The 25,158-nt window shown below is 39.0% G+C and overlaps 1 protein-coding gene across 10 annotated transcripts in view; it reads right to left on the bottom strand.

Moving 5' to 3' along the window:
- The window catches only part of SCAF8 (SR-related CTD associated factor 8), a 247,115-nt gene that overhangs the window by 157,168 nt on the left and 64,789 nt on the right, over nucleotides 1-25,158 (bottom strand). For 6 of the 10 annotated variants that reach the window (XM_070073360.1, XM_070073361.1, XM_051855239.2 and 3 more), the window contains 11 exons: nucleotides 23,531-23,662; nucleotides 23,184-23,296; nucleotides 20,062-20,255; nucleotides 17,435-17,535; nucleotides 15,036-15,149; nucleotides 12,664-12,820; nucleotides 10,733-10,866; nucleotides 8,260-8,404; nucleotides 6,054-6,122; nucleotides 4,367-4,585; nucleotides 287-2,405 (listed from right to left, as the gene is read on the bottom strand). In XM_070073360.1, the coding sequence (XP_069929461.1) occupies nucleotides 946-2,405; nucleotides 4,367-4,585; nucleotides 6,054-6,122; nucleotides 8,260-8,404; nucleotides 10,733-10,866; nucleotides 12,664-12,820; nucleotides 15,036-15,149; nucleotides 17,435-17,535; nucleotides 20,062-20,255; nucleotides 23,184-23,296; nucleotides 23,531-23,662 (2,838 nt within the window). In that variant the 3' untranslated portion in view covers nucleotides 287-945. Of the gene's footprint in view, nucleotides 1-286; nucleotides 2,406-4,366; nucleotides 4,586-6,053; nucleotides 6,123-8,259; nucleotides 8,405-10,732; nucleotides 10,867-12,663; nucleotides 12,821-15,035; nucleotides 15,150-17,434; nucleotides 17,536-20,061; nucleotides 20,256-23,183; nucleotides 23,297-23,530; nucleotides 23,663-25,158 lie in introns of those variants that run through there. The other 4 variants (XR_007923153.2, XR_007923154.2, XM_070073358.1 and 1 more) reach the window with 1 other exon arrangement.

Below are 25,158 nucleotides of genomic sequence, written 5' to 3' on the forward strand. Positions count from 1 at the left end.
ACGCGTTTACCAATGTAAACTTTTTACAGATTTCTATTTTTCTCTGTATGTGCATGAAGACAGAGAAATAGAAAAAACTACTTATGACAAAAGTATATACAGATATTATACACATGCGAATAAGACTGCATGATTTCTGTATCAAAGGACATGCTTCTTCCAAGACACAGTTCTTCATTGTTGTTATATGAGTAATAGAAAACTTTTACATCTAAGTACATGCTACTAATGATCCAGGGATTTAAGAATTTGTGTTAAAAAAATACAATTCCTAGAACACTGTTATCAAATAAGTTTTATTGGCATCTAAAAACAAAATTCACCCAACATTGAAACGTACTTTAATATTTACGTTGTTATTTTCTTTTTTTCTTTTTCACTCACTGCAGTATGAGGAACAAATCACAAACACTTACTTTGGAGTAACAGAGACCATAGTGTAGATTTTACAAAATCACTTTTTAAAATCTCTGTATTCTGCTCCTCAAATCTCTAGAGCCAGTCTTTGCATAAAATATCACAGCTTTGTCTACTACCTTAAAATTCTGCAGCAGCCTAAAGATATGGGTAAGATATACCATCACTTGCTTTTTTGAAATATATCTATTGCCATATCCAACCTAATGATAGTATCTAAAAAATTCTTTCTTCCATAGGAAGTCTCTGACAAGCTGTTATTCATTTCTTTGACGTTAAAAGAATCTGGGGCAACATTTATACTTTATCAGAAAAAAATTTTTAAAAAATGTTTACCTACCATGTTCATATTAAGAACAATGTCTATACAAGTCAGTTGTACAATTATTTAAGAGAAAGGTGAACATGAACATCAGATTAACTTAATTCTGGCAGACACAAGTGAACAACTATGGTCCAGTCAGCCATTAATCTATTACAGAGAGATGACAACTTTACAAAAGGTATCTTTTACCTACTGAGTGATGATTATGTCCCCTCAGTTTCTGTGCTTTCTACCACCACTGGTTCACTTTCTATATCAGCAACTGTGTCACTCTTCTCCTTGTTTATCTCACTTGAAGATGCCAGTTTTTCAAAAAGTTCAGGATCACTCTGCACTGGTAAAGGCGGTGGTTGAGCATGTCTCTCTGTATTTTCACCATTAATCTGAGGCACATTATCACCTTTTCGTTGAGAAGTGGCCCCTTCAAAATAATCAAAAACCCGAGCATGAGGAGGGGGGACCCAAGTGTTTTGAATTCTATCTCGTCCAAGACGATTTCCATTCATTTCTCTGCAAAAATCAAAATCTCTGTCATCCCTATCCCTTTGCCTCTCCCAGGGTCTTCTGCGGTCATCAAAATCTCTGTGAACTTCTTGTCCAAATCCTCTGTTCCAAGGACCACTTCTCGGATCAAAGCGATAGCTTCCAGCCCGAAATCTACCTCTTTCTTCATGTAAGCCTTTTGGACCACCAAACACAGGCAGGACTCGATGCTCTCGCTCATCAAAATCTCCTCTGTGCCCCCAAGGCTTCTCTGGATTAAAGCCAAAGTGGTCTCTTCTACCAAGATGATCTATTCCTGGCCTCACAATATTCTCTCTGATATCTACAGGAGGTCTTCCAAAATGATCCCTTCCATCTAATGGAGGCCTCCCAGGACCTTCCCTTGGATCTATAGGGCGGCCGACCACATCCCTAACATCCACTGGGGGAGGCCTGCTAAGGCTTTCTCGGGTTTCTATCGGAGGAAAGCGGTAATCTCTATCTCCTTCCTGTTGAATGTTATCATTCCCAAGTGGTATCCTTTTGTCTGGGTTAGTGACATTGTCTACACTTGGTCTTCCAGGAGCTAGGAAAGGTCTTTCTGGCTGACTAAAAATATCTCCTGGAGGAAAGGGTCCACGGGGTGGTGGGTGAAGAGCTGAATCAAGTACCGAGGGGGGAGGGATTCCCCGCTGGGGTGGAAGTCCAGGCTGTATTAAAGGGAATCGTGGTCCAGGTGCCTGTGGAATTAGTCCTGGACGAATATCTAACATTGGCATTGCAGGCATCCTTTGACTGGGGATATTTAAAGGGGGTAAGTTTTGAGGTCCAGCTGGTGGCTGCGTTCCCAAAAGTCCAGACGTATTAGGAACATTTGGTGGCTGTACTCCTACAAGTCCAGAATTGTTAGGCATATTTGGGGGTAGCACTCCCAAAAGTCCAGAATTGCTCGACACACTTGGAGGCTGAATTCCCAAAATTCCGGAGTTATTTAGAATATTTGGTGGTTGGGCTCCAATAATCCCAGAACTACTGGAAACATTAGATGGCCGGACTCCAAGAATTTCAGAATTACTGGATACATTTGGTCTCTGGACTCCCAGAATTCCAGAATTGCTTGTGACACTGGGTGGCTGTCCTCCTAAAATTGCAGCATTACTTGAAATATCATTTGGAATCACTAAAGCGGAAGAGGGAGACATAATTGAAAATATCAATCATTTTGTTACAAAAAAGTACATTTTAATTATTGTTTTAGTATCGACTTATTAGTTTAATCAATTACTTAAATCCCACAAGAATCAAGGTATACAAGATATTAAGTAAAAATCAGAGCTAAAGTTATCAATATCATGTTAGACTGAAATCTAAATATTAAAATGTAAGTGAGGCTGTTACCTAAAAATTTTTAATCTTTTTCAGCTAAATAAAAAGGTCAGGTTCTATACTGGCTTTTCATGTTTAACAACAAAAGATCTTCTAAAGGGTAACTAAAGCTACCAAGAGCAGTGGAGCCATAAGTCTTAATTAACTATGTTCAAACACTGTACAAGAGATTTTTTTTTTTTTTTTTTTGACAGGCAGAGTGGACAGTGAGAGAGAGAGACAGAGAGAAAGGTCTTCCTTTGCCATTGGTTCACCCTCCAATGGCCGCCGTGGCGGGCGCGCTGCGGCTGGCGCACCGCGCTGATCCGATGGCAGGAGCCAGGAGCCAGGTGCTTTTCCTGGTCTCCCATGGGGTGCAGGGCCCAAGCACTTGGGCCATCCTCCACTGCACTCCCTGGCCACAGCAGAGAGCTGGCCTGGAAGAGGGGCAACCGGGACAGAATCCGGCGCCCCAACCGGGACTAGAACCCGGTGTGCCGGCGCCGCTAGGCGGAGGATTAGCCTAGTGAGCCGCGGCGCCGGCTTGTACAAGAGATCTTTTAAAAGTCCATGGAAGGGCCGGCGCTGTGGCTTGGTGGTAAAGCCGCCGTCTGCAGTGCCAACATCCCATACTGGTGTATGTTCAAGTCCTAGCTGCTCCACTTCTGATCCAGCTCTCTGCTATGGCCTGGGATAGCAGCAGAAGATGGCCCAGGTCCTTGGGCCCCTGCACTCGCGTGGAAGACCTGGAAAAAGCCCCTAGTTGCTGGCTTCAGATTTGTGCAGCTCCGGCCGTTGCAGCTAATTGGGGAGTGAACCAGTGGATGGAAGACCTCTCTCTCTGCCTCTCCTTCTCTTTCTGTATAATTCTTTCAAAGAAAAAAAAAGTCCATGGAGGGAGCCAGCACTGTGGCATGCTGGGCAGGGCCTCCACCTGCAGCACCAGGGTCCCTTATGGGCGTAGGTTCATGTTCCGGCTGCTCCTCTTCCGCTCCTGCTCTCTGCTATGGCCTGGAAAAGCAGTAGAGGATGGCCCAAGTGCTTGGGTCCCTGTACCGGCGTGGGAGACCTGAAGGATGCTCCTGGTTCCTGGCTTTGGATCGGGCCAGCTCCGGCTGTTGTGGCCATTTGTGGAGTGAGCCAGTGGATGGAGGATCTTTCTGTTTCTACCTCTCTCTGTAATTCTACCTCTCAAATAAACAGTCTTAAAAAAATATCCATGGAAAACTAAAATTAGAATATGTTTATTTTGGTGCAAAAAAATGTTGAAATCCATTTAGTTTGCCCATGAATCATAATTTCAGATGAATCTTTGGAATCCACGATTTCAAAAAAAATTACAACAAAATAAGCATTATCTTTTGATTCCACTTTCCATGAGTTTTTTGAAATATACTATTTATCTTCTAGTCCTTGCTGAATAATATCACAGAAATTCCTAGAAGTTATTCATACCCAATACATGCTCATTTTTATCTTACTGTAGTTATACAGAGCTTATGCAATTTGACACCCCATTAAAGAAGCCCCACCAGGCAAAAATACGCATGTGGTGAAGGTCTTAATGGAAAGCTGTCAAAATCTGTATTACCCTAAACAAAACCATTCTATTTTCTTTTAATGGACATTTTAGAACATAGGTCTATCAAAAAACTGCGATACTTCAACATTTGTGCACTGAACTAGTTACAAATACACATAGCCCCCCAGTTAAACTCCATTATAAAGAAGTAATTCTTATGGTTTCACTATTGATTTCTAGAGTTTTGCTCTCACCTGGTCTGGTGTTTTCAGCAGAAGAAATCTGGTGGTCTATAAGATGAGGTACTTTTTCTTCAGGTTCTGCTTGCTTAGCTGGAGGATTAAAAACATTTCCAGCTGGCAGAGTGGAAGTAGCAAGGCTACTGGCAACAGAACCACCTGGCAAAACAAGGCTACCAAATCCAACATCTTTCACAGTTTCTGGGGTCATAGATAATGGTGGTTGCACTAAAGCTGTTTAAAAAGGAGAAAAATATTTCAAATTTGTCAGTTAATTCATATACAGTTTTCTGGCAGCTGTAGGTTCATTTAATGGAATCTCTGTATTACTTAGTGCATTATATAACAATTTATACCCCAATGACAAATCATCATAAAGAGATTATGTTCAGAAAGCGTCACTTTTCAAAAATATATAGAACTCACTTTTGAAGAAATATTTTCACCAAAATTGTTTAGTAAAATAAGGAACAATAATAAACGGTAGTAATATAAAAATTATTATCCAGTATTATGCCAGATAAGTATCTAAATATACATTAGTGATTACAGACTTACAGGACCAGAGGAATATAAAACAATCATAAGCATTATTTAATCTAATCTATGTCACTTAGAATATTGTTAACTCGTCCTTGGGAGATTTTAGGACATGTCTTACCCTCACATTTAATTCTAGATTACCTGGACAAACTGTTAACTCAAAATAGCTCTCTGTAAAAGAGAGATAAACCAACCAGTGCTCACATATGGAAATTACGAGAATTAATGAGATAGCAACTGTGAAAAGACCTGGTACACAGTATTTCTATTTTTCCATCAACCAATCCCAGACTTTTCCCAGTCTTATGATTTAGGAAGAAAGAAGAAAATTAGACTCCAACAGAAGCCTCTGTGAATTAATTCAGAAATAATTTCTGAACACTTTGCTTAATGTGCAGACATAAACAATTCTTCCTAATTAACAAACAAAATCAAAAAGGAAGAAGGTTAATACTAGCCAACACTGTAAGAGAAAAAAGTTCTGAAGAATACAAGGAAAATGAATTAATTATCAAATATTAAGACCTTAATTTATCAAATACACAATCTTTGTGATAAGGACCGTGCCAGACTATTTTTTGAGGCAGGTCTGTCTAAATTACTAAAGGTGTTTTTAGAAGACTGTGGAATTATTGCAGATAAAAGCAGCTAAATAAAAGTTCTGTGATATTAAACTCATGAAGAGTATATGTTCTTTTTTTTTTTTTTTCACTCAATGAAAAATCAAGAGCAAAATGGGGACCTAGCAGCTAGTTGGCCTCTAAATATCTGCTCTGGAAAATAGCTCATTTTCAGACTGGTATAGTATTTCCAACTGGTCTGTTTCTTCTAGTCATGAAAGATTAAGAAAAGGAAGAAGGATCTGAGCAGGACAGCTACAGATTAAGAAATTTAACAAAGCAAAACACGAAGCACATGATGACAGGGAAGACCTTCTTTGAACTCTGACTAAAATTAACCAATTAAAAAAGGCATTTTGAGACCATCAAGCAAATATAAATAAAGACTACAACATGAAACTCTTAATTTGTAGAGGTCATTCAACAAATACATTTGTTTAAAACTTTCTCAAGAAAAAATTAACAATTCACAAGAATGAAAACTGACACTAACATTACCATAAATATATATATATAAATCCTTAAAGTAGAAAACTCACATGTTGGTACTACCGGTGGAATTGCAGGGGGTGGTACTACGGGTGGGGGAACTGGCGGTGGCATGAAACCTACACAGAAAGAAAGACCAAGAGTAAAACAGCACAAGAAAAATGACATAATTAAATCACAGAGTTCACTAGCTATTAATACACCCTACAATGAGGATCGTGTTACTATGAGCATATATGTGTAAATATATATGTATATATATATAAATACACACACATATTTAGACATACATATATTTGGCTTTAAAGTGACTTTAATAAATACTCTATTTTATCTTCAATATTCTATGGTGACCTTTGATAATGAGCACATCCTATTTATCCTTATGTAAGTCCTGTGATATAAAGCCAGACATTAACATAAACATGATAACCGGTTTATAAGTTAGACCAGTTACTCTGTGGGGAGTTAAACATTGTATTTCAAGCTAATGATCACATGTCATCTTTCAAACAATTCATTTTATTTGACATGTTGTTTTATCCACCAGATCAAAATAATTTCATTAACCTTGGATAATACTATCCTTTTGGGTATTGGTATAAATCTTCAATTTAATACTGGATTTTTTGTGATCATGATTTTATTTCTTAAAATTTATTTCCTTTTTGTTTGAAAGGCAGAAAAAAAGTGAGATCTTTCATCTGCTGGTTTTCTCCCCTAATGCCCACAATAGCTGGGATTCTGCTTAGGCCAAAGCCAGGAACTCAGTCAGGGTTCCCGCAGGGTTGGCAGGGACCCAAGTATTTGAGTCATCATCTGCTACCTTCCCAGGGTGCACAACAGCAGAAAACTGGAATTGGAAGTAGAGCCATGACGCAAACCAGGTACTCTAATATGGGGTGTTTTAACTGCTATACCCAAATTACACCTTTTATTGTGATTTTTCAAGACCCAATGCTCAAACTACATATAAAGTTGATAATGACTTAACAAAGTCTATGGTATATTTGGAATGGTCTTTAAGAAATATCTGCTGAAACCGACTTTAATTTACAAGCCACAAATCATAATCTTGTCAGTTTCAAATTATGTACTAAACTACAATTTAAAAATTTTATTACATGACAGATAAAACCAATCTCAGACAGTGAACCAATTTATTAGTCTTGTTAAAAGTTTAAAAAAATCAGGGCCAGCACTGTGGCGTAGCACTGGCATTCTATATAGGCGCCGGTTTGAGAACCGGCTGCTCCACTTCTGATCCAGCTCTCTGCTATGGCCTGGGAAAGCAGTAGAAGATGGCCCAAGTGCTTGGGCCCCTGCACTCGTGTGAAAGACCCAGAAGTGGCTCCTGGCTCCAGATTGGCACAGCTCTGGCCGATGTGGCCATCTGGGGAATGAACCAGCAGATGGAAGATCTCTGTGTGTGTGTGTGTGTCTAACTCTTTCAAGTAAAAAAAAAAAAAAAAAAAAAAAAAAAGTTTTAAAAATTCTATCCAGTAGCTAGCTTATATTATGAAACCAAATTACTGCTTTTCTTACAATATATGTAAATCCAAAGAAAAAATTTAATTTTGAAAAACTGTATATATTAAAAAATACAAATAATTTATCTTCCCCATATTTCCCTCATTCTCCTAACCTCCCCTCATCTCATACTAAAAGCTGTACCCTAAATTGTATAATTTATATATGTATACGTATAACATGTATCTGTTAAGATGGTGTTGTTTAAGTAATCTAAAATTTTTACCTGGAGAAACTTACTGAAGGAATAATTTATGAGGTCATAAAATGCATCCCAAATACAAATTCTAATGCCAGAAAGAAACTACTGACTTTTAGGAGGGAAAATCTATAGAATTAAACTAAAACTTTCTGATGAAAGTATGATAATTACAGAAAAATTTACATATAAAAACATCAACAAATCTATTCTTCAACATTACTATAGGAGTAATGATGTTCAAAGATTTTGACTGAATTTCATTTTTTTTTGTCTATCAGTGCATCTCCCAGTAATCTGCACCCAGGGAATGTTTTGGAAATAAAAACTCTCCAGTTCTACTAAGACTCAATGGAGGAAAAACCTCTGGAGGCTGCACCCAGCAACCCGTGATTTAACGAGCCTCTAGGAATTCTGATGCATGCTAAGATCCAAAAGTCACTGCTTCTTGGCGTTTAAACTTGGAAAAACAACAACCGTAATGACATTCTAAATAGAGTTCAAATAATAAGATGAAAACTCCTTACCAGGAGGTGGTTGTGAAGGGTTAAAACTTGCTCGCAGAAAAGGAGGTGGAGGTATTGGACTGAACCCAGGGGGAGGAACTGGCATTGACACAGGAAACGCTGGTGGGACTAAACTAACTGTAGGCACAGCTGGTGCTACTGGGATCTTGTGGATAAAACAAGAAAAAAAAAAAAAAAAAAAAAAGAAAAGCCCATCAATCAATTAATTCACCTACAATGATTACTCCTTGGAACAACTAATAGTAAAATATTTCTGCAGGTATTTCATTTTTAGGAAGACAGCAAATGCCACTGTATTGGGACATCCCCCCTCCTGTTTGGTATGTTAGTGGGTAAATTGACACAGCGTAAGAGCAAGGCTGCACTACCCAGCAGACAGTTTACTTGGGGATTCTGATTCTTATCTTAGACTCAACCGATGTAATAGTCACCCAGCTGAGTAACACCTTCAATTTTCAAGTGTCATCTAACATAACATTTATTAATATCTAACCATGTGATACCACCATTAGGAAGTATGTCATTAACAGTTTTAGAATAGCTCGAATTTCTCAAACTTATTTTCAAATCCCACTATAAATACCTTCTGCTTACTGCAGGTACAAAAAGCATCAAATATTTATCTGTATCACAGCTTTACCTCTCTCCTGAAATTCATATTGTTTCAGCTGTCTATTCATCACCTCAACTTCACTGCCTAAAAGACACTTTATATTAACATGTACAAAACAAATAAATTCCCAATTATTCTTCTAGTCTTTCCAATTAACTGATAATAGTTAACTCCATCTTTCCACTATCTCAGACCAATACCTTTCCTTTTTCTTACAACTCTGAACTCTATCACATCAGGAAGTCACACGTTCCAAACAAACCCAGTATCTGACCACTTCTCATAACCTCTGCCTCTAGCTCTTTATCCTGGGCCCACCACCATCGCTCATCTGCATCACTACAGTTGTCTTTTTGGCAACATGAGGCAGCCTATTCCCAAATAGCCACTGTAATCCTTCAAAATTTTTGGTCAGACCAACTCATTCCTGTGCTCCAAATCCTCCTCTAATGCCAGTCTTTATAAAGATTTATCTCAGCTCACCTCTGTTTCTCAGGTTACACTAGCCACTTCCTATTTCTGGGACACACCAAGCATGTTCCTGGTCTCGCACTGGTCACTGCCTCTGCCTGGAATGCCCTTCCTCAGGAACTTCAAGTTGTTGTTTAAATAAATACCACATTCTTAATTAGGTCTCCCCTGACCAAGCTACTGAAAACTGTATGCACCTAACCAGCCATTCCTGGTCAATCAGCCTTACATTGTCCTTTTCCTTTCCAAAAGATCTTAGAATCATATTCATTTTGCTTTTCCATCTCCCCTGTTGAGAAAGGCATGGATGTGAGTTTTCTTCTTTTACTGATACATCCCCATGCCAGGTGCCTGAAATATCTCATGTCTCAGAGTTTGAACTCAATAAACATTTAAATATGAATGACATCATTTCTAACATTTCTTTTTATAAAATCTAGGGGCCAGCACTGTGGCACAGCAGGTAAAGCCACTGCCTGCAGTGCCAGCATCCCATATGGGCGCCAGTTCGAGTCCCAGCTGCTCCACTTCTGATCCAGCTCTCTGCTATGGCCTGGGAAAGCAGAAGATGGCCCAAGTGCTTGAGCCCCTGCACCCACCTGGATGACCTGGAAGAAGTTGCTGGCTCCTGGATTCAGATTGGCACAGCTCTGGCCGTTAGGGCTATCTGGGGAATAAACCAGTGAGGGAAAGACCCCTCTTTCTCTCTCTCTGAAACTCTGCCTTTCAAATAAATAAATAAATCTTTAAACAAAAATCTAACTAAATTCATTAACGTAACAGTTTTACCGATTTGACTTTTCAGAAAAAAAATCACAAATCTGAAGAAAACAATTATGCAGGCTTGTAAAAGTAGTAAACTCCATATTTATCTTGAGACTTAATGTGTTTAAACAATTGGTACTATAGCATTAGCAAAATATATATATTTATTTATTTATTTGATAGGCAATGAGACAGAGAAAGGAAGACCTATCTGCAGGTCCACTCCCCAAATGATTGCAGTAGTTGAGGCTGAGCCAAGCCAAAGGCATGAGCCTGGAACTCAATAGGCGTCTCCCATACTGGGTTTCAGGGACCCAAATACTTGGGACATCCATCACCTGCTGCTTCCCTGGGCTCACATTAGCAAGAACACTAGAATGGAAGCAGAGCCAGGACTCAAACCAGGGCACCTTGAAATGAGATGTGGGCATCCCAAGCAGCATCTTTAACTGCTACACAAAATGCTTGTCCCCTATCCAAACTTAAAAAAATTCCTCTGCCTAACACTACTGACAAATATTTATTCTAATTTAGAAAATTTCCTCCCCGTTTGATCAAGTACATACATGAATAAAAACAGAAATGTAAAACAACAGGTTAAAAAAACATATATCCAGCACTAACCTGCAACATAGCAACAGGTGGTGGGAAAACCTCTGCCTGGGTCGTCACTACTGTCTCCTTTTCAACCGGAGGTGGACTCTGTGTTGTCGGGACCGTCTCTTTGACAGGTTCTGAGCTTTTCACAGTTTCCCACTCTGAACAAAATGATGGAATTGAATTTGTTTTTTTTTTTTTTTAATAACAATTATATCCTACCTAAGTCCTTCATCTTGGCTTATCTCTAGGATATAACCATGACTGTGGTGCCCAGATAAAATCAAATTATGATACTAAGGAATCCAAAAAAGCATGACATACAACACACAAATTAAAGACATTAAAATGTTCAGTCTGAACATGAAATGTCTATCTCAAGGGCCATCTGATATAAGAAGAACCAGCCATATTCTATTTTTAACCACAGGGGACAACAAGGCAAGACCAACAAGAAAATTACTAACCCAATTCAGGAAAATCCTTCTGAAAATACAGCTATGTAAAACAGAACAAAGCAGTTCCTCTAAGGATTCTCCCAATCATTCAGCATAAAGACTAAAGATGCCAGTAGACAAGGAAAATTTTTCCCCTTTGTACACCTCTGCCTTCACCTGCTTTCACGCATCTTGCTAAGCTAGACTCACACTGCTTGCTGGGGCTGGACAAGATCCAAGCCAGAAGCTGGGAACTCAGTCCAGGTCTCCCACATGGGTGGCAGGCAGTCAAGTATTTGAGCCATCACCTGCTGCCTCCCGAGGTATGCATTAGGAGGAAGTTGGAATTGGGAGTGGAGCTAGGACTCAAATCTGGTCCCTCTGATATGGAATGCACTTGTCCCAAGAAGTACCCCAACCAATTCACCAAATTTGACACAGAAAACCTACATAGTGTACCTATTTTGCTAATTATTTCTCTCTTTCCACTAGAATATAAGTTGGCGGACTTTGTCTATAGTAAATGTTTTAGGCTTTGCTGGGCTTATGTTTTCTATTAGAACTATTATAGTTGTAAAAGAAGCTATATACAATAGGTAAGTATGTAAGTAACTGTAGCTGTGTTTCAGTAAAATTTTATTTATGAACAGGTTACTGGCAGTATTTGGCAAATGAGATATAGGTTGTCAACCCCGGTGCCAAACTCCACAACAGGAATTTCTGTCTACCTTGTCACACTGTTATACTTCCAGTTCTTAAAATCAGGCTTGGCACAAAGAAGAAACTAAAATATTTATTGAATGAATCAATGTCATAGAGAAATAGCCATCAAAGTGAGAGAAAACAGACTGACAAGAAGAAAACAATTGCATGAAAATGTTTGAACAGACCTGAGAACTAAAATATTCTGAAAATTAGTGATTTTGATAAAAAGTATAAGATATGCATAAATAAAGTATATATCACATCTCAGTTCTTTTCCAAGTATCAATCTTAAGATTTCTTACTGGTTGTAAGTGTAATCATTTTGTGAATACATAACTAAAATAAAAAAAAAAACAACAAATTTTAAGAAGAGTGGGTCAGACAATCATGTGGTTACAGCCACTGTAAATGTTCTCTAAAGCTGAAGGATTCAGAGCTCCCTAAACTAAGAGTTTGTTCCCATGCACACTACTCAAAATAATCTCAAGAGTTTTCCAAAAAAGCTTCAAAAATCTCCACTTAAACTTAAGGAATTAGAAAACACTGAGTCTTAAAAAGCCACCATATATACTAGAAGTCAATGAAACAAATTTCTCTCAAATAAAAAAAAGTTTCAAAGACATACATGAAAAATACTATATTTACAAACTTCTAATCTATACCAGGACACTTACGAGACATACCTTGAGCACAGCAGCATTTCTTCTTTTTGGCAGACGAATTTAGGAAATAAATTAGCACAGTTCATCCTATCACCCAAAACTCCTTTTCATTACAACCTCCTAGCTGTTCTGACAATAACATTAGGGTTCTTACCACTATTTACAGTCTCCTGATCAATCATGCCTCCTTCTGCAAAGCCATCCAGGTCATCCACTTTAACTTTTTCCCATGGTATATATGTAACTCCTAGATCCACATCCCAGAACTGTTTGTATTCTGTTTTTACACCTTTGTTTAAAGCCCAGGCAATCTATTGGAAATGGGAAGAGGAAAAAAAAGCTCATATGTACGCTGCAAAAACAAGATAAAAAGTTCAAAATTATATTTAAACAATATAAGTACACATACAGTTAATTTCAGAAAACAGCTTGATGGGCAACAGTGGAAGACAAACAGTGGTCAAAAAATTTTGGCATCTATTTCATTTATGTTTTTAACACAAAATCTGCATTAGATAATGTTTACAAGGTGGCATTTATTTCTACTTTTTATTTAACAAAAATGACACAAGCTAAGACAACCCAAATCTACTTGTTACCATAAAAAATTCAACTTACATTAGCAAGAACTGAGATAGCTACGAGTGGTAAATTTCAACAAAATCTTGTGCAAGGGGACTTCAAACTTTGTGGAAAATATTTAAAAGACAAGGAGTGGGCTTTAGGAGCAGTAGTTAGGATGCTGCTTGGGCTGCCTGCATTGCTCATCACAGTGCCTGGCTTCTGGCTGCTGCTCTGCTTCTGGTCACCTTCTGCTATTCACACCAGGAGGCAGCAGGTGACAGCTCCGAGCTGGGTTTCTACCACCCACATGGCAGAACCTGCACTGAGTTTCTGGCTGTTGGCGTTAGCCATCCATGCCCTAGCTGTTGCATGCATTTGGGCAGTGAACCTACAGTCGGGAGAACTGTGTTTTAGGTAAAAATAATCTAAATGAAAAATTTTTAAGGTAAAAATTTCTTTTGGCGTAAAAATATATTGAGATTAATGTACACAGAATCTTCAAAAAGTTCAGATAATATATTATGAAAAATTATACATACACTTACAATATTTCTGTAACTGAGTAACCTTAACTGTCAATGTCATTTTCCATAAACTTTTTCAAGTACCCTTACATTACAGGAAAAAGGAGACCAGTGATAACTCAGTTTACAGAGGTATTCTCTGGATAAATGACAAAAGATTGGCATCTATTAACTCCCCTGAAAGTAAAGTTTTTAATTCAGCTGCAGAAACTGACAGCATAAATGATCTCTAAATAGAAGAAATGAAAACATGAATTGATCAATGAAATAACAAATACTTAATACGTTCTCGGTTCAAAGACTAAGAAGAATATAAAAAGAAACACTGAGGCTGGCATTGTGGCCAGCAGCATCAGCATCTCAGACGGGCGGGCACCAGTTCGTGTTCCAGCTGCTCCCTTTCTGATCCAACTGTCTGTTAATGGCATGGGAAAGCAGCAGAGGATGGCCCAAGTGCTTGGGCCCCTGCACCCACGTGGGAGACCTGGAAGAAGCTCCTGATTCTGCATTGTCACAGTTCTGGCAGTTGCAGCCATTTGGGGAGTGGGGTGTGGGGAATAGGGAGTGAACCAGCAGACGGAAGACCTGTCTGTAACTCTGCCTTTCAAAGGAAAAAAGGAAAGGGGGATGGGGGAGGGAAGGGAACAATGAAAAAGGAAAGAAAAGCAAGCAAGCACTACAGAATGTCCCTGGGGCCAGCACTGTAGCGCAGCAGGTTCAACTGCCGCCTGTGATGCCAGCATCGCACATAAGCGCCAGTTTTGAGTCTCAGTTGCTCCACTTCCAATCCAGCTCTCTGCTAAGGTACCTGGGGAAGGCAGAACATGGCCAAAGTGCTTGGGCACCTCCCACCCTGTGGGAAACTCAAGATAGATTTCCAGGATCCTGGCTTCAGCCTGGCCAGTCCCAGTTGATGTAATCATATGGGAGAAATGAATCAACTGATGACAGATTCGCCCCCCTATCTGTCTCTGTTTCAAAGAAATAAATCTTAGGGGAAAAAGAAAAAGTCCCTCACAAGCATAAAAAACAATGTTTTCAAAAAGGGAGAAATTATAATAAACAGAGTGCAATTAGGAAGTGCTGAGAGGTAAAAGGGAACCAAAGACAAATGTGTGAAAATGAAAAAGTTCAGCTCATAAAATGGTGCCTTGTTTAACTCCGAGAACTGTGGGTGGAAGTATGATTTCAAGAACTATTTGACTAAAGTGTTGTTCACTGGACTTACTTTACCTATATCTAATCCTGTAACATAACAATCTGAAGTATTAAGTTTCTGAACGCATTTACTTGTAACATTAACAAGAAGATGACTGTAAGAGTCTGATTATTCAATACAGGAAGAGCATATGATCCTTACTTATAAAAACTTACCTTAACATAATAGATATCAAAAATGCTGACTGCCCACTCACTTGCCCATCCACAGGAATCTCACCTTAATGACCTTGGATCCAATTTTATATGACCCCGAACTAAGCTTCTGAAGAGCTCTAAATGCATCTTGTCGATGAACCATGCAGACATAAGCACATCCCCTGGGAGGAATCATCTATTAAAAAATATATATGTACAATTACTCACTTTTAAAAATCCTAAAATTCAACAACTACTTAAGATATTATTTTATACATAAAATCTTGTCTACCACATGCCATAGTTTTTTGAATACAAAGCAAAGAACTATTAAAATTCTACATACACAATACCTACCAGATAAAAGGGAAACAGTACTGTATGGCGAAAACATTTGAAAACAATTTATTTCTACTGCTATCCTATCCTAACTTTTCCAAATGCCAGACTGATCAATGTGTGGAGGGTGTCTGTTTTGACAAAGTTAAGACTCCAAGCTACTGTCTAATACCAACTTTTTAGAAGTTGACCTAAACCCTGACGTGATTCTTCATCTCCAACTCCTCACTTACACATTAAAAATCTGTTCATACTCACCTGGGACTGCTAATTGCCAAATCTAACAGACTTTTCTCAGGCTTCAAATCTATCCAAATTAAGTGAATGAGTTATGAATCCTGCAACAACTTTTTTTATTTTAGATTTTACGACCAGCCATTTGGTTCATGCCAGTTTAAAAAAATCACCTCGCGCCTATTATTTATAAATACTAAGACCTGAAAAAGTATGATAGGGAAGGGAGCTAAGTCAAAGACATGCTCAAGGGAGAGAAGAAACAAGAAAGACTATAAATAACGATAATCTGGGACCAGTGTCAATGCACAAGAGGTTGGGCTGCCACATACAATACAATACTGACTACCCATACTGGAACACAGGTTAGAGTCCCAACTGCTTGGCTTCCAGTAAAGATAACTGCTAACATGCCTGGGAAAGTGGAAGATGGCCCAAGTGCTAGGGCCTCTGCCACCCACAGGGGAGGCCCAAGCTCCTGTCTCCTGTAGTCATTTGAGAAATGAACCAGTAGATAATCTATTTCTCTTGTGCCTCCTCTGTAGCTCTGCCTTTCAAATAAGTAAAACTGTTCTAAAACATAAATAAAATAAACAAAATCCAAAATGCTATTTGAATAAAAGGTCTCTTCAAAGTGATGATTCCTGGCTATGGATCTGAATCACTTGTCCGGCTGTGACTGCTTTACGAAAAGTTAACGATACTGAGCATGAACAGCCCTATTTTTCTAAATGCTCAAACAGTTCCAATACGTAGCCATGGCTGGGACCCATGGTTTAAAGGTATGGGGAAAATCAGAAGAAATCAGAGAAGAATTTATAGAGGTAAAATAATGAGGCACTCTGAAGGACGGCCAGGTTTTGACAAGTGAAATTTTAAAGGGAAAGAATAAGAGAAGCCTACATGATACAAAAAAATGTGAAATATACAACCAATCACCTATTTTCTATCTGTGACTAAAGCAAATCACGTTAGTTTCTTCACTGGAAAACAACAGTATGTGAATTACTTAACTGGCTTCTTGTGAGGCTCCAATGAGATCACATATATTTGGGAGTAAAACACAAAACAAACTCAATTAAATGAAGAGTGCTGTTGATACAAAAAAGTAGTTTGGCCATATAAAGGAACACTGGACCAAACAGGAAAACTAGGACAATTTTTTGGCACATAATAAAAATGTCTAAAAACATAAAAGCATAACAATAGCTAATGGAATTAAGCTGCCTACAGAATTAAGACTCCTAAAAAAATAAATGCCTACAGAAGACTTCACTGCTTACCTGAATTCACTAGTAATTTACACAACAGTGGGAGGAGAGACAGGAAAGCAAATTATTTTTAAATATAAAAATAACTTAAATTGCTAAATAAGGAAATCTTGTCCCAAGGGAAAGGCAACAAACCTCAGGAAAAAGAAATACTCAAGGAGACTGAGAAGGGCAAAAGCAATGTAAGAATCAAGTAGGGGGTGAAAGAGCTATGCTCAGGTTGCTAGTGATTCTGTGGCAACACTATTTTTCTTGCAAAACATTTGCTTTGTTTGCTCTGAGAGGGAGATAGTGAACAAGAAGATGTAGCAAGTGACAAAGGGAGGAAAGAAAAACCTGGCAAGACAAAAAAGGGGGATCCCATTTCCAGCTGTATCTGTGGGACTCAGTTGCCTGAATTACCATCCCCACCCAAAGAGATTAAACTAGATTACACACGGGACTCCCACTAACTCAAACTGAGAAAAATTAAGAAGATAGCACCAGAATAAACACCGAAACAATCATAGTAGTACAACTGTTATAAAGACGTACATTAGTAAAGTCAGATGCTAACTAAGAATCAAAATAATTCATTGAGGAAAATCCTCCAAATTTTTCGCTACCTTAAATTACTGTTTTAAGAACTTCTACTTACATTAATGGATTCAATCTGTCCAAATTCTTCAAATAGATTGGTTAAATCTTGCTGTGTTGCTTTCTTGTCCACCTGGCCAACCCAGAGAGTAGTACTACATACTGTCAAGACAGAGGAGAAAAATGAACTAAATCACATGGACCCAGTTCTTTCAAGGAGCAAAGGAAAAAACACTAATAATGATGACAGGTCAATTTTTTTTTTTTTTTTTTTTTTTGAACAGGCAGAGTGGAAAGTGAGAGAGAGACACAAAGAGAAAGGTCTTCCTTTTTGCCGTTGGTTCACCCTCCAATAGCTGCCATGGCAGGCGTGCTGCAGCCGGCACACCGCGCCAATCCAATGGCAGGAGCCAGATACATCCTAGGCATATAAAATTAATATTCAACCAAAGCCTGAAGGTGCTCTGTGTTTTCTTTTAATTGCTGAACTAAGAAAAATGACACAATTTTAGTTAAACTCAGAATGAAGCAAACTTACTCCCTTAACAATTGTGGAAAGCCATAGGTTGGTCAGCAGAACAGCTTCTGCTCGAGGCTCCAGGAGAGAGATTATTCCCAACCTCTATGAGCGTCTATAAACTGTCTCAATTCCTTGACTCAAAGCCCAATCTACTCCCTTCAAAGCCACGGGCTTCGCATTTCTCAATCTCTCCCCCCTCACCTTCCTCTCTCCCTCTTTCATTATCAAATTCCCTCTTGTCTCTGACCTTTTTGCTTCCTTCCTAGAAGTACTCTTCTGATTAAAATGGGCTCCTTTGGATAATACAGGCTAATCTCTCTGGCTCAACACAGTCTAGCTGCCTTAATCTCATCAAACTCCTCACTAAAAATTTTTCCCATAAACAACTCTTTTATTTCCAGAAAACAATAATGATCCTCCTCATCCTGTGGGGACACTTGATTCTTGTTACAGTGTCTGGTGATCTCCTGCACTAAACACAAAAATCTTTCTTTTGAAATCTATGCTGAGGGGCTGGTGCTGTAGCATAGTGGGTAAAGCTGCCACCTGCAGTGCCTGCATCCCAAATGGACACTGGTTCGAGTCCCGGCTGCTCCACTTCCAATCCAGCTCTCTGCTAATGCGCCTGAGAAAGCAGTGGAAGATGATCCAAGTCCTTGAGCTACTACACCCACATGGGAGACCAAGAAGAAGCTCATGGCTTCAGATCTGCACAGCTCTGGCCATTGCAGCCATTTGGGGAGTGAACCAGTGAATGGAAGATCTCTCTCTCTCTCTCTCTGCCTTTCAAATAAGTAATTGTCTTTTTTTTTTTTTTTTTTAATCTATGCTGAAGAAGATAGAGCAACATACCATACATTTTAAAAATGTGTTCAGAGAACAGAGACCACAGGAAACCCAATGATATTTCTGAGTAAGGAGGGTTGTGAAGTAATCAATGGAAGAAATATTTTTCACTGTTTACTTACTTGCTTTCTGATTTTCTTTTTCACTGTTTGTTTAACCCATGACTTTAAACAATAGATAACAAATCCTGTGACATGTAACTACATAAATAAAACAGCAACAACATGACAACTTAGGAGAGGAATTAAATCAAAGAATGCCGACGCGAAAGCCCTATCTAAGTACTGGTATACAAATCAATGGCCATGAATGTCCTAATGGGCATCGTGCAGGAAGTCATAGTACACTTTGTAGTCAGATCTTCAATATCATTTCCTCATCAGCCTCCATAAAATGCTTGAATTTAGTTCTCTAAGGTGCAAACAGAAACTTGCAGAGCTAGAAGTATCAATAATATCAAACGTACTAGTTCTCACAACCAGGTAAGATGTGAGCAGAGTGTCAGAGGCTACTCAAATTGCCAAAACTCAGTAAGAACAGCTACTGTACTGATTGAAGGCCTGACTTTCTTATATACTCCACAAGGAGAAACCACACCAATTATGTATCTATCTCCCTGGCAGCAGGAATTTGGAGATCTTTAGAAAAAATGAGGTAAGAACGACATTTTGCTGTGCTTTATGTAGCTCTCTGCCCATCGGAGCTATGTTAGTTAACCTTAGAAGATATAACCCATAGGCAAAATTGTCAGCAATAACATATTTTACTATACTTAACTTTCCTACGAAGTGCACCTTCCTCTAGCCTGCTCCTAAATCAAACCTCACCATTACCATATTTGTTCTATGTATACATAACAGATGAACAGAGGGGAAAAGGTTTGTAGAATAGGACTATCTCCTCTTGAAGCAACGTGTAAACCTATAATTTGCTTTAAAAATTAATGCAAAGTATATGCTCCTTATAATAATTACTCTTACAGACCTAGTGGTTGGTCATAAGTAGGACACTATGGAAAGAAGTCGACTATCTATGCATCTATGCTACAGATACTAGCCTGGTCAGCTATACATATCAGTATTTAAGTCACACTTATTAACCTGCATTAAACTTTAAAAAAAAAAAAAAAACTCTCAATGAATTAGTATTTGAGTACAATCTGCTGTTGTTTGCCTCTTCCCTATTATGTTACGAACTCCAAGGACAAATTTACTAATCACTTGCGAAACCCCTTAGTCTGAAACAGGATTTCCTGAAAAACTCTGTACTAGATAATTATGAAACTGATTAAAACCAGGGTTTTGTAAAAGCACGTTACTCACCACTTAATGTTTTAGATCTAATTGGAGGTAATCCCTTTTTCTGCCGTTCTTTTTCTCTCTCTCTGGCTCGCCTTTCACTGGAGTATGAGCGTGAAGATTTCCTCTTTCTTTCTCTTGATCGTGAACGTGAGCGCTTTCTGTGTTTACGCTTACGAGAACCAGATCGTGACCTGGACCTTCGTTTTCTCGGTGATCTACAAAAAAAGTTGATTTTACTTCTAATAATGTTATTATCATTTCAAATGTCTTATTTTTTAAGTGGAAAAAAAACCACAAGATAGTTGCCTTGTATCTAGTTCATTGTTAAAATATTTTATAGTATAATCAAGTACCACACACACATTTTCCCCAAATTCCTGTACTGCTTAGTCCAAATCAATCACGAATGTCATAAACAGGAGGAAAGGAAAATGAGATTCTAGAAAGGGCTTTATGAAGTTTCTCTAATGTCATCCAACTTATTTTTTAAATAGTTAATAAGAATAGGAATGAAAGACGATGCAGGTGACAAAGATACCACATTCCTGAAATTAGGATTTGAATGTTTCCAACAGAATATTAGGCCACTATATAATTCTGTTTAGTTTCAACTTCTAAAATTTTCTAGTGTTTGATTTTATAATAGAGGATAATACTAAAACACTGTTTTTCCCCTGTCAATCATGCCACCGAACTCTCTTCAGAATACTTAATAAGGAGGTATTGCTAAGACGAGTTAAGTTTTCAGTACTAATATTTTAATTGCTTCAGGGAGGTAATTCATTGACATGAGTGGGTTTACAGAGAGGTCTGAACCTACAGGCTCTTATATGCAAAAAGTAAATGCAAAAAAATAAATAAATACAATGGGGCTGGCACTGTGGCATAGCTGGTAAAGCCCCGCCAACAGCACCAGCATCCCATATGGGTGCCAATTCAAGTCCCAGCTGCTCCAATTCTGATCCAGCTCTCTACTAATGCACCTGAGAAAACAGTGGAAGACGGCCCAAGTCCTTGGGCCCCTGCACCCACTGTGGGAACCCGGATGAGCCTCCTGGCTCCTGGCTTCAGCCTGGTCCAATCCTTACTGTTACTGCCATTTGGGGAGTGAACCAGCAGATGGAAGATGTCTGTGTCTATGTCTCTGTCTCTGTGTCTATCTCTTTCCCTCCCTCCCTCTTCTTCTATATAACGCTTACTCGCATAGAAATAAATAAATCTTAAAAAAAAATATATATATACAGTGTTAAAATGTTTAAGACTGATGACTTCAGCTGGCGCCGCAGCTCACTTGGCTAATCCTACGCCTGTGGCGCCAGCACCCCGGATTCCAGTCCCGGTCGGGGAGCCAGATTCTGTCCCGGTTGCTCCTCTTCCAGTCCAGCTCTCTGCTGTGGCCAAGGAGGGCAGTAAAGGATGGCCCAAGTGTTTGGGCCCTGCACCCGCATGGGAGACGGGGAGGAGCTCCTGGCTTCAGATTGGCTCAGTGCACCGGCCGTTAACGGCCATTTGAGGGGATGAACCAATAGAAGGAAGACCTTTCTTTTTTTTTTTTTTTTTTTTTTTTTTTTTTTTTTTTGACAGGCAGAGTGGACAGTGAGAGAGAGAGACAGAGAGAAAGGTCTTCCTTTTGCCGTTGGTTCACCCTCCAATGGCCGCCGCGGCCGGCGCGCTGCGGCCGGCGCACCGCGCTGATCCGATGGCAGGAGCCAGGAGCCAGGTGCTTTTCCTGGTCTCCCATAGGGTGCAGGGCCCAAGCACCTGGGCCATCCTCCACTGCACTCCCTGGCCACAGCAGAGGGCTGGCCTGGAAGAGGGGCAACCGGGACAGAATCTGGTGCCCCAACCGGGACTAGAACCCGGTGTGCTGGCGCCGCAAGGCGGAGGATTAGCCTAGTGAGCCGCGGCGCCGGCCAGGAAGACCTTTCTTTCTGTCTCTCTCTCTCTCACGGTCTGTCAAAAAAAAAAAAAAACAAAAAACAAAAAACAAACAAACAAAAAAAAACACTGATGACTTCAAGCAACAGCCACAAAGGAAGCCATTTATAGAACCTGTTTTATGAGAATGTAGTAATATATTTCACCCTTATAGAAAAATAAGTACAGTTTAGTTTTGTGATCATTCTTGATTCACCATGAGATAAAACAAAGTATTAGAAATACAGTTTACTTATTTTATTTATTTTTTTGACAGAGTGGACAGTGAGAGAGAGAGACAGAGAGAGAAAGGTCCTCCTTTTCCGTTGGTTCACCCTACAATGGCTGCTGCGGCCGGCACACCGCACTGATCCGAAGCCAGGAGCCAGATGCTTCTCCTGGTCTCCCATGCGTGTGCAGGGCCCAAGAACTTGGGCCATCCTCCACTGCACTCCAGGCCACAGCAGAGAGCTGGCCTGGAAGAGGAGCAACTGGGACAGAATCCAGCACCCTGACCAGGACTAGAACCTGGGGTGCCGGCGCTGCAGGCAGAAGAGTCTACTGAGCTGCAGCGCCGGCCAGAAATACAGTTTAACTGTTGCTCAGAGGCAATAATATCCTAACTGAACATCATCGTAATGCTATCAACTAAAATAAAATATAGTCTAAAATCCCAGTCTCATGATATGGCTGTTACTCTTAGGTTAAGTTTTTATTCATAGGTAAATTATTTAATTGAGTAGCTACAGATAAACCCAATTAAAAACAGAACTGAATTACTTTTTGATGAGATTTAAGATGTCATTTCAAGAAATACAGTTCTTTTAATCTTGATGTAAAGAAACAAAGCTAACATTGTAAAAGCTCAAAGCTATCATTAAATGTAAGTGTAGGGGGCTGGCATTGTGGCATAGCATGTAAAGCCACCACCTGCGATGCTGGCATCCCATATATGCAGCAGTTCAAGTCCTGGTTGTTCCACTTCTGATCCAGCTCCCTGCTAGTGACCTCTGTCTCAGAAAAGCAGTGAGGGATGGCCCAAGTGTTTGGGCCCCTGCCACCTTAGGGGGACACCTAGAAGAAGCTCCTGGGTTCAGTCTGGCCCAGTGCTGGCCGTTGCAGCCATCTGGGGAGTAAACCAGCAGATGGAAGACCCTTCTCTGTCTCTCCCTCTCTCTCAAAATAATTCAATCAATCTAAAATGTATATAAAAATAAATTTAGAACCTTGAACGAGATCGTGAGTGAGTTCTTGATCTTGAGCGAACAGCCACTTTCTTAGCTTCTTGTTCAAAAATCTCTTCTTCCACTCCATCCTGCCCTTCATCTATATCCATATCCTTGAAAGTCAAAGGAATGGAAAAACAACAGCCCGGTTAATTTAGCTATATTTTGACTATATGCCTTAAAAATACTCATGCTAGCAACAAAATGCTTAATAGGTAAAAAGGTTAGGGGTGGAGTTCAAGTATGAAAAAAATACATTAGGGAAATTACCATTCCATAAATAATACTTTCTATAGCTGTTTATGATCCAGAAAAGCATTTTCTTTCCTCTTTTTCTTCTTCCTTACCTGTTGCTGAATATCTATGGAATCATCCAAATTTGCTTCAGGTTCAAGAAAGTGCTGTTGACTGCTCCCTTGTGATGGAGATGCTGAATGCTCTGACCCAAATGTCCCTTCTTGACTATCCTGAGGAGTTGCCTGTGGAACACGTACGAAAACACAAACATTTATTTCAAATAAAAATTTAAATCACAACAAACATCACAAATGTTTAAGTTGTTTCATTCAGTTTACTGGCTTTACAAAGTACTAAATTTAAATCACCTTAGTATATATGATTTTTCTACAATAAGAGCTTTACGTATAGATTATTTTAATTTCAAACTATCCTTTCAAGAAGGTAAATTACCCTGTTTATAAAAGTAATTAAGAGCAAAAAAGAACAGGAAAGAACAGTTCCAAGTCCTGTAATTTATGAGGAATCAGGTTTTACAAAAGTAAGTAACATGTTTGAGGTTTAGAAATAAAGAATTAAAACAGTTAGGAGGCTTCTGTACCACAATACTGGCAGAAAGTTAGAAAATAATCATACTCTTACAGAACAAATCGAATGTGTTTTAAGCACAGCCTTGGCTTAACTCTTTAAAAATAGTACAACAGGGTGGGTTAATGCTGCTTGGTATGCTCATATCCCATATTAGAGGGCCTAGGTTTGGGTCCTGGCTCTGATTCCAACTAATGCAAACCCTGGAAGGTAGCAAGTAATGGTTCAAGTACTTGAGTCACTGCCACCACATGGGAGAACCAGATTGAGACCCATGCTCTTGGCTTTTACCTAGTCTAGCCCTAACTGTTGCAAGCATTTGAAGAATAAACCAGAGGATGGAAGATCTATGTCTCACTCTCTGTTTTTCAATACATGAAAAATAAATTAAAAAAAAACAACAACAAAAAAAAAACCTAAAGGTAAATAACAACAGAATTTAGCAACATAGCATGATGATTTTCAACTTTATTCTAAATCTTAATTCAGTGTTCATATATTTTTATATCACTTATTTCTACTTCAATATTCAACTTAAGCCCACTTGATTTTCATCCTTAATTAACTATTTAATGGTATACCCATAGTGTAATCATCAGAACCCTTGGAACCAATTTTAGTTTCTCATTTTTGAGCTGTTTCATGTATTAGTAATGATTATTATTTCTGTTCACTTTTAGAAATCTTGCGAAGAACATAAAGAAAATTTACCTTAAACAAATCAACTGAAGCGTACTGTGTAATTCTGAAATTAGCATTAAGATCTTTGGAGACCCTTTAATAAATCGAGGATATATTAGAGGATCCTAGAGATCCTAATCCCATCCCCACTCCCATACCACCTCCTACTCCCTCTTCCATTCCATTTTTCATTAAGATTCATTTTTAATTTACTTCATATACAGAAGTCCAACTCTATACTAAGCAGAGATTTCTACTGTTTGCACTCACACAGACATACAAAGTATAGAAGTACTGTCTGAAGACAGGTTTTACCGTTATCTCATAGCACACCTCATTAAGGATAGAGGTCCAACATGGGGAGTAAGTGCACAGTGACTCCTGCTGTTGATTTAATAATTTTTTTTAAAGATTTTATTTATTTGACAGTTACAGACAGTGAGAGAAAGACAGAGAAAGGTCTTCCTTC

Source organism: Oryctolagus cuniculus, chromosome 5 (genome assembly GCF_964237555.1).
Source record: "Oryctolagus cuniculus chromosome 5, mOryCun1.1, whole genome shotgun sequence".
NCBI classification, from domain to species: Eukaryota; Metazoa; Chordata; class Mammalia; order Lagomorpha; family Leporidae; genus Oryctolagus; species Oryctolagus cuniculus.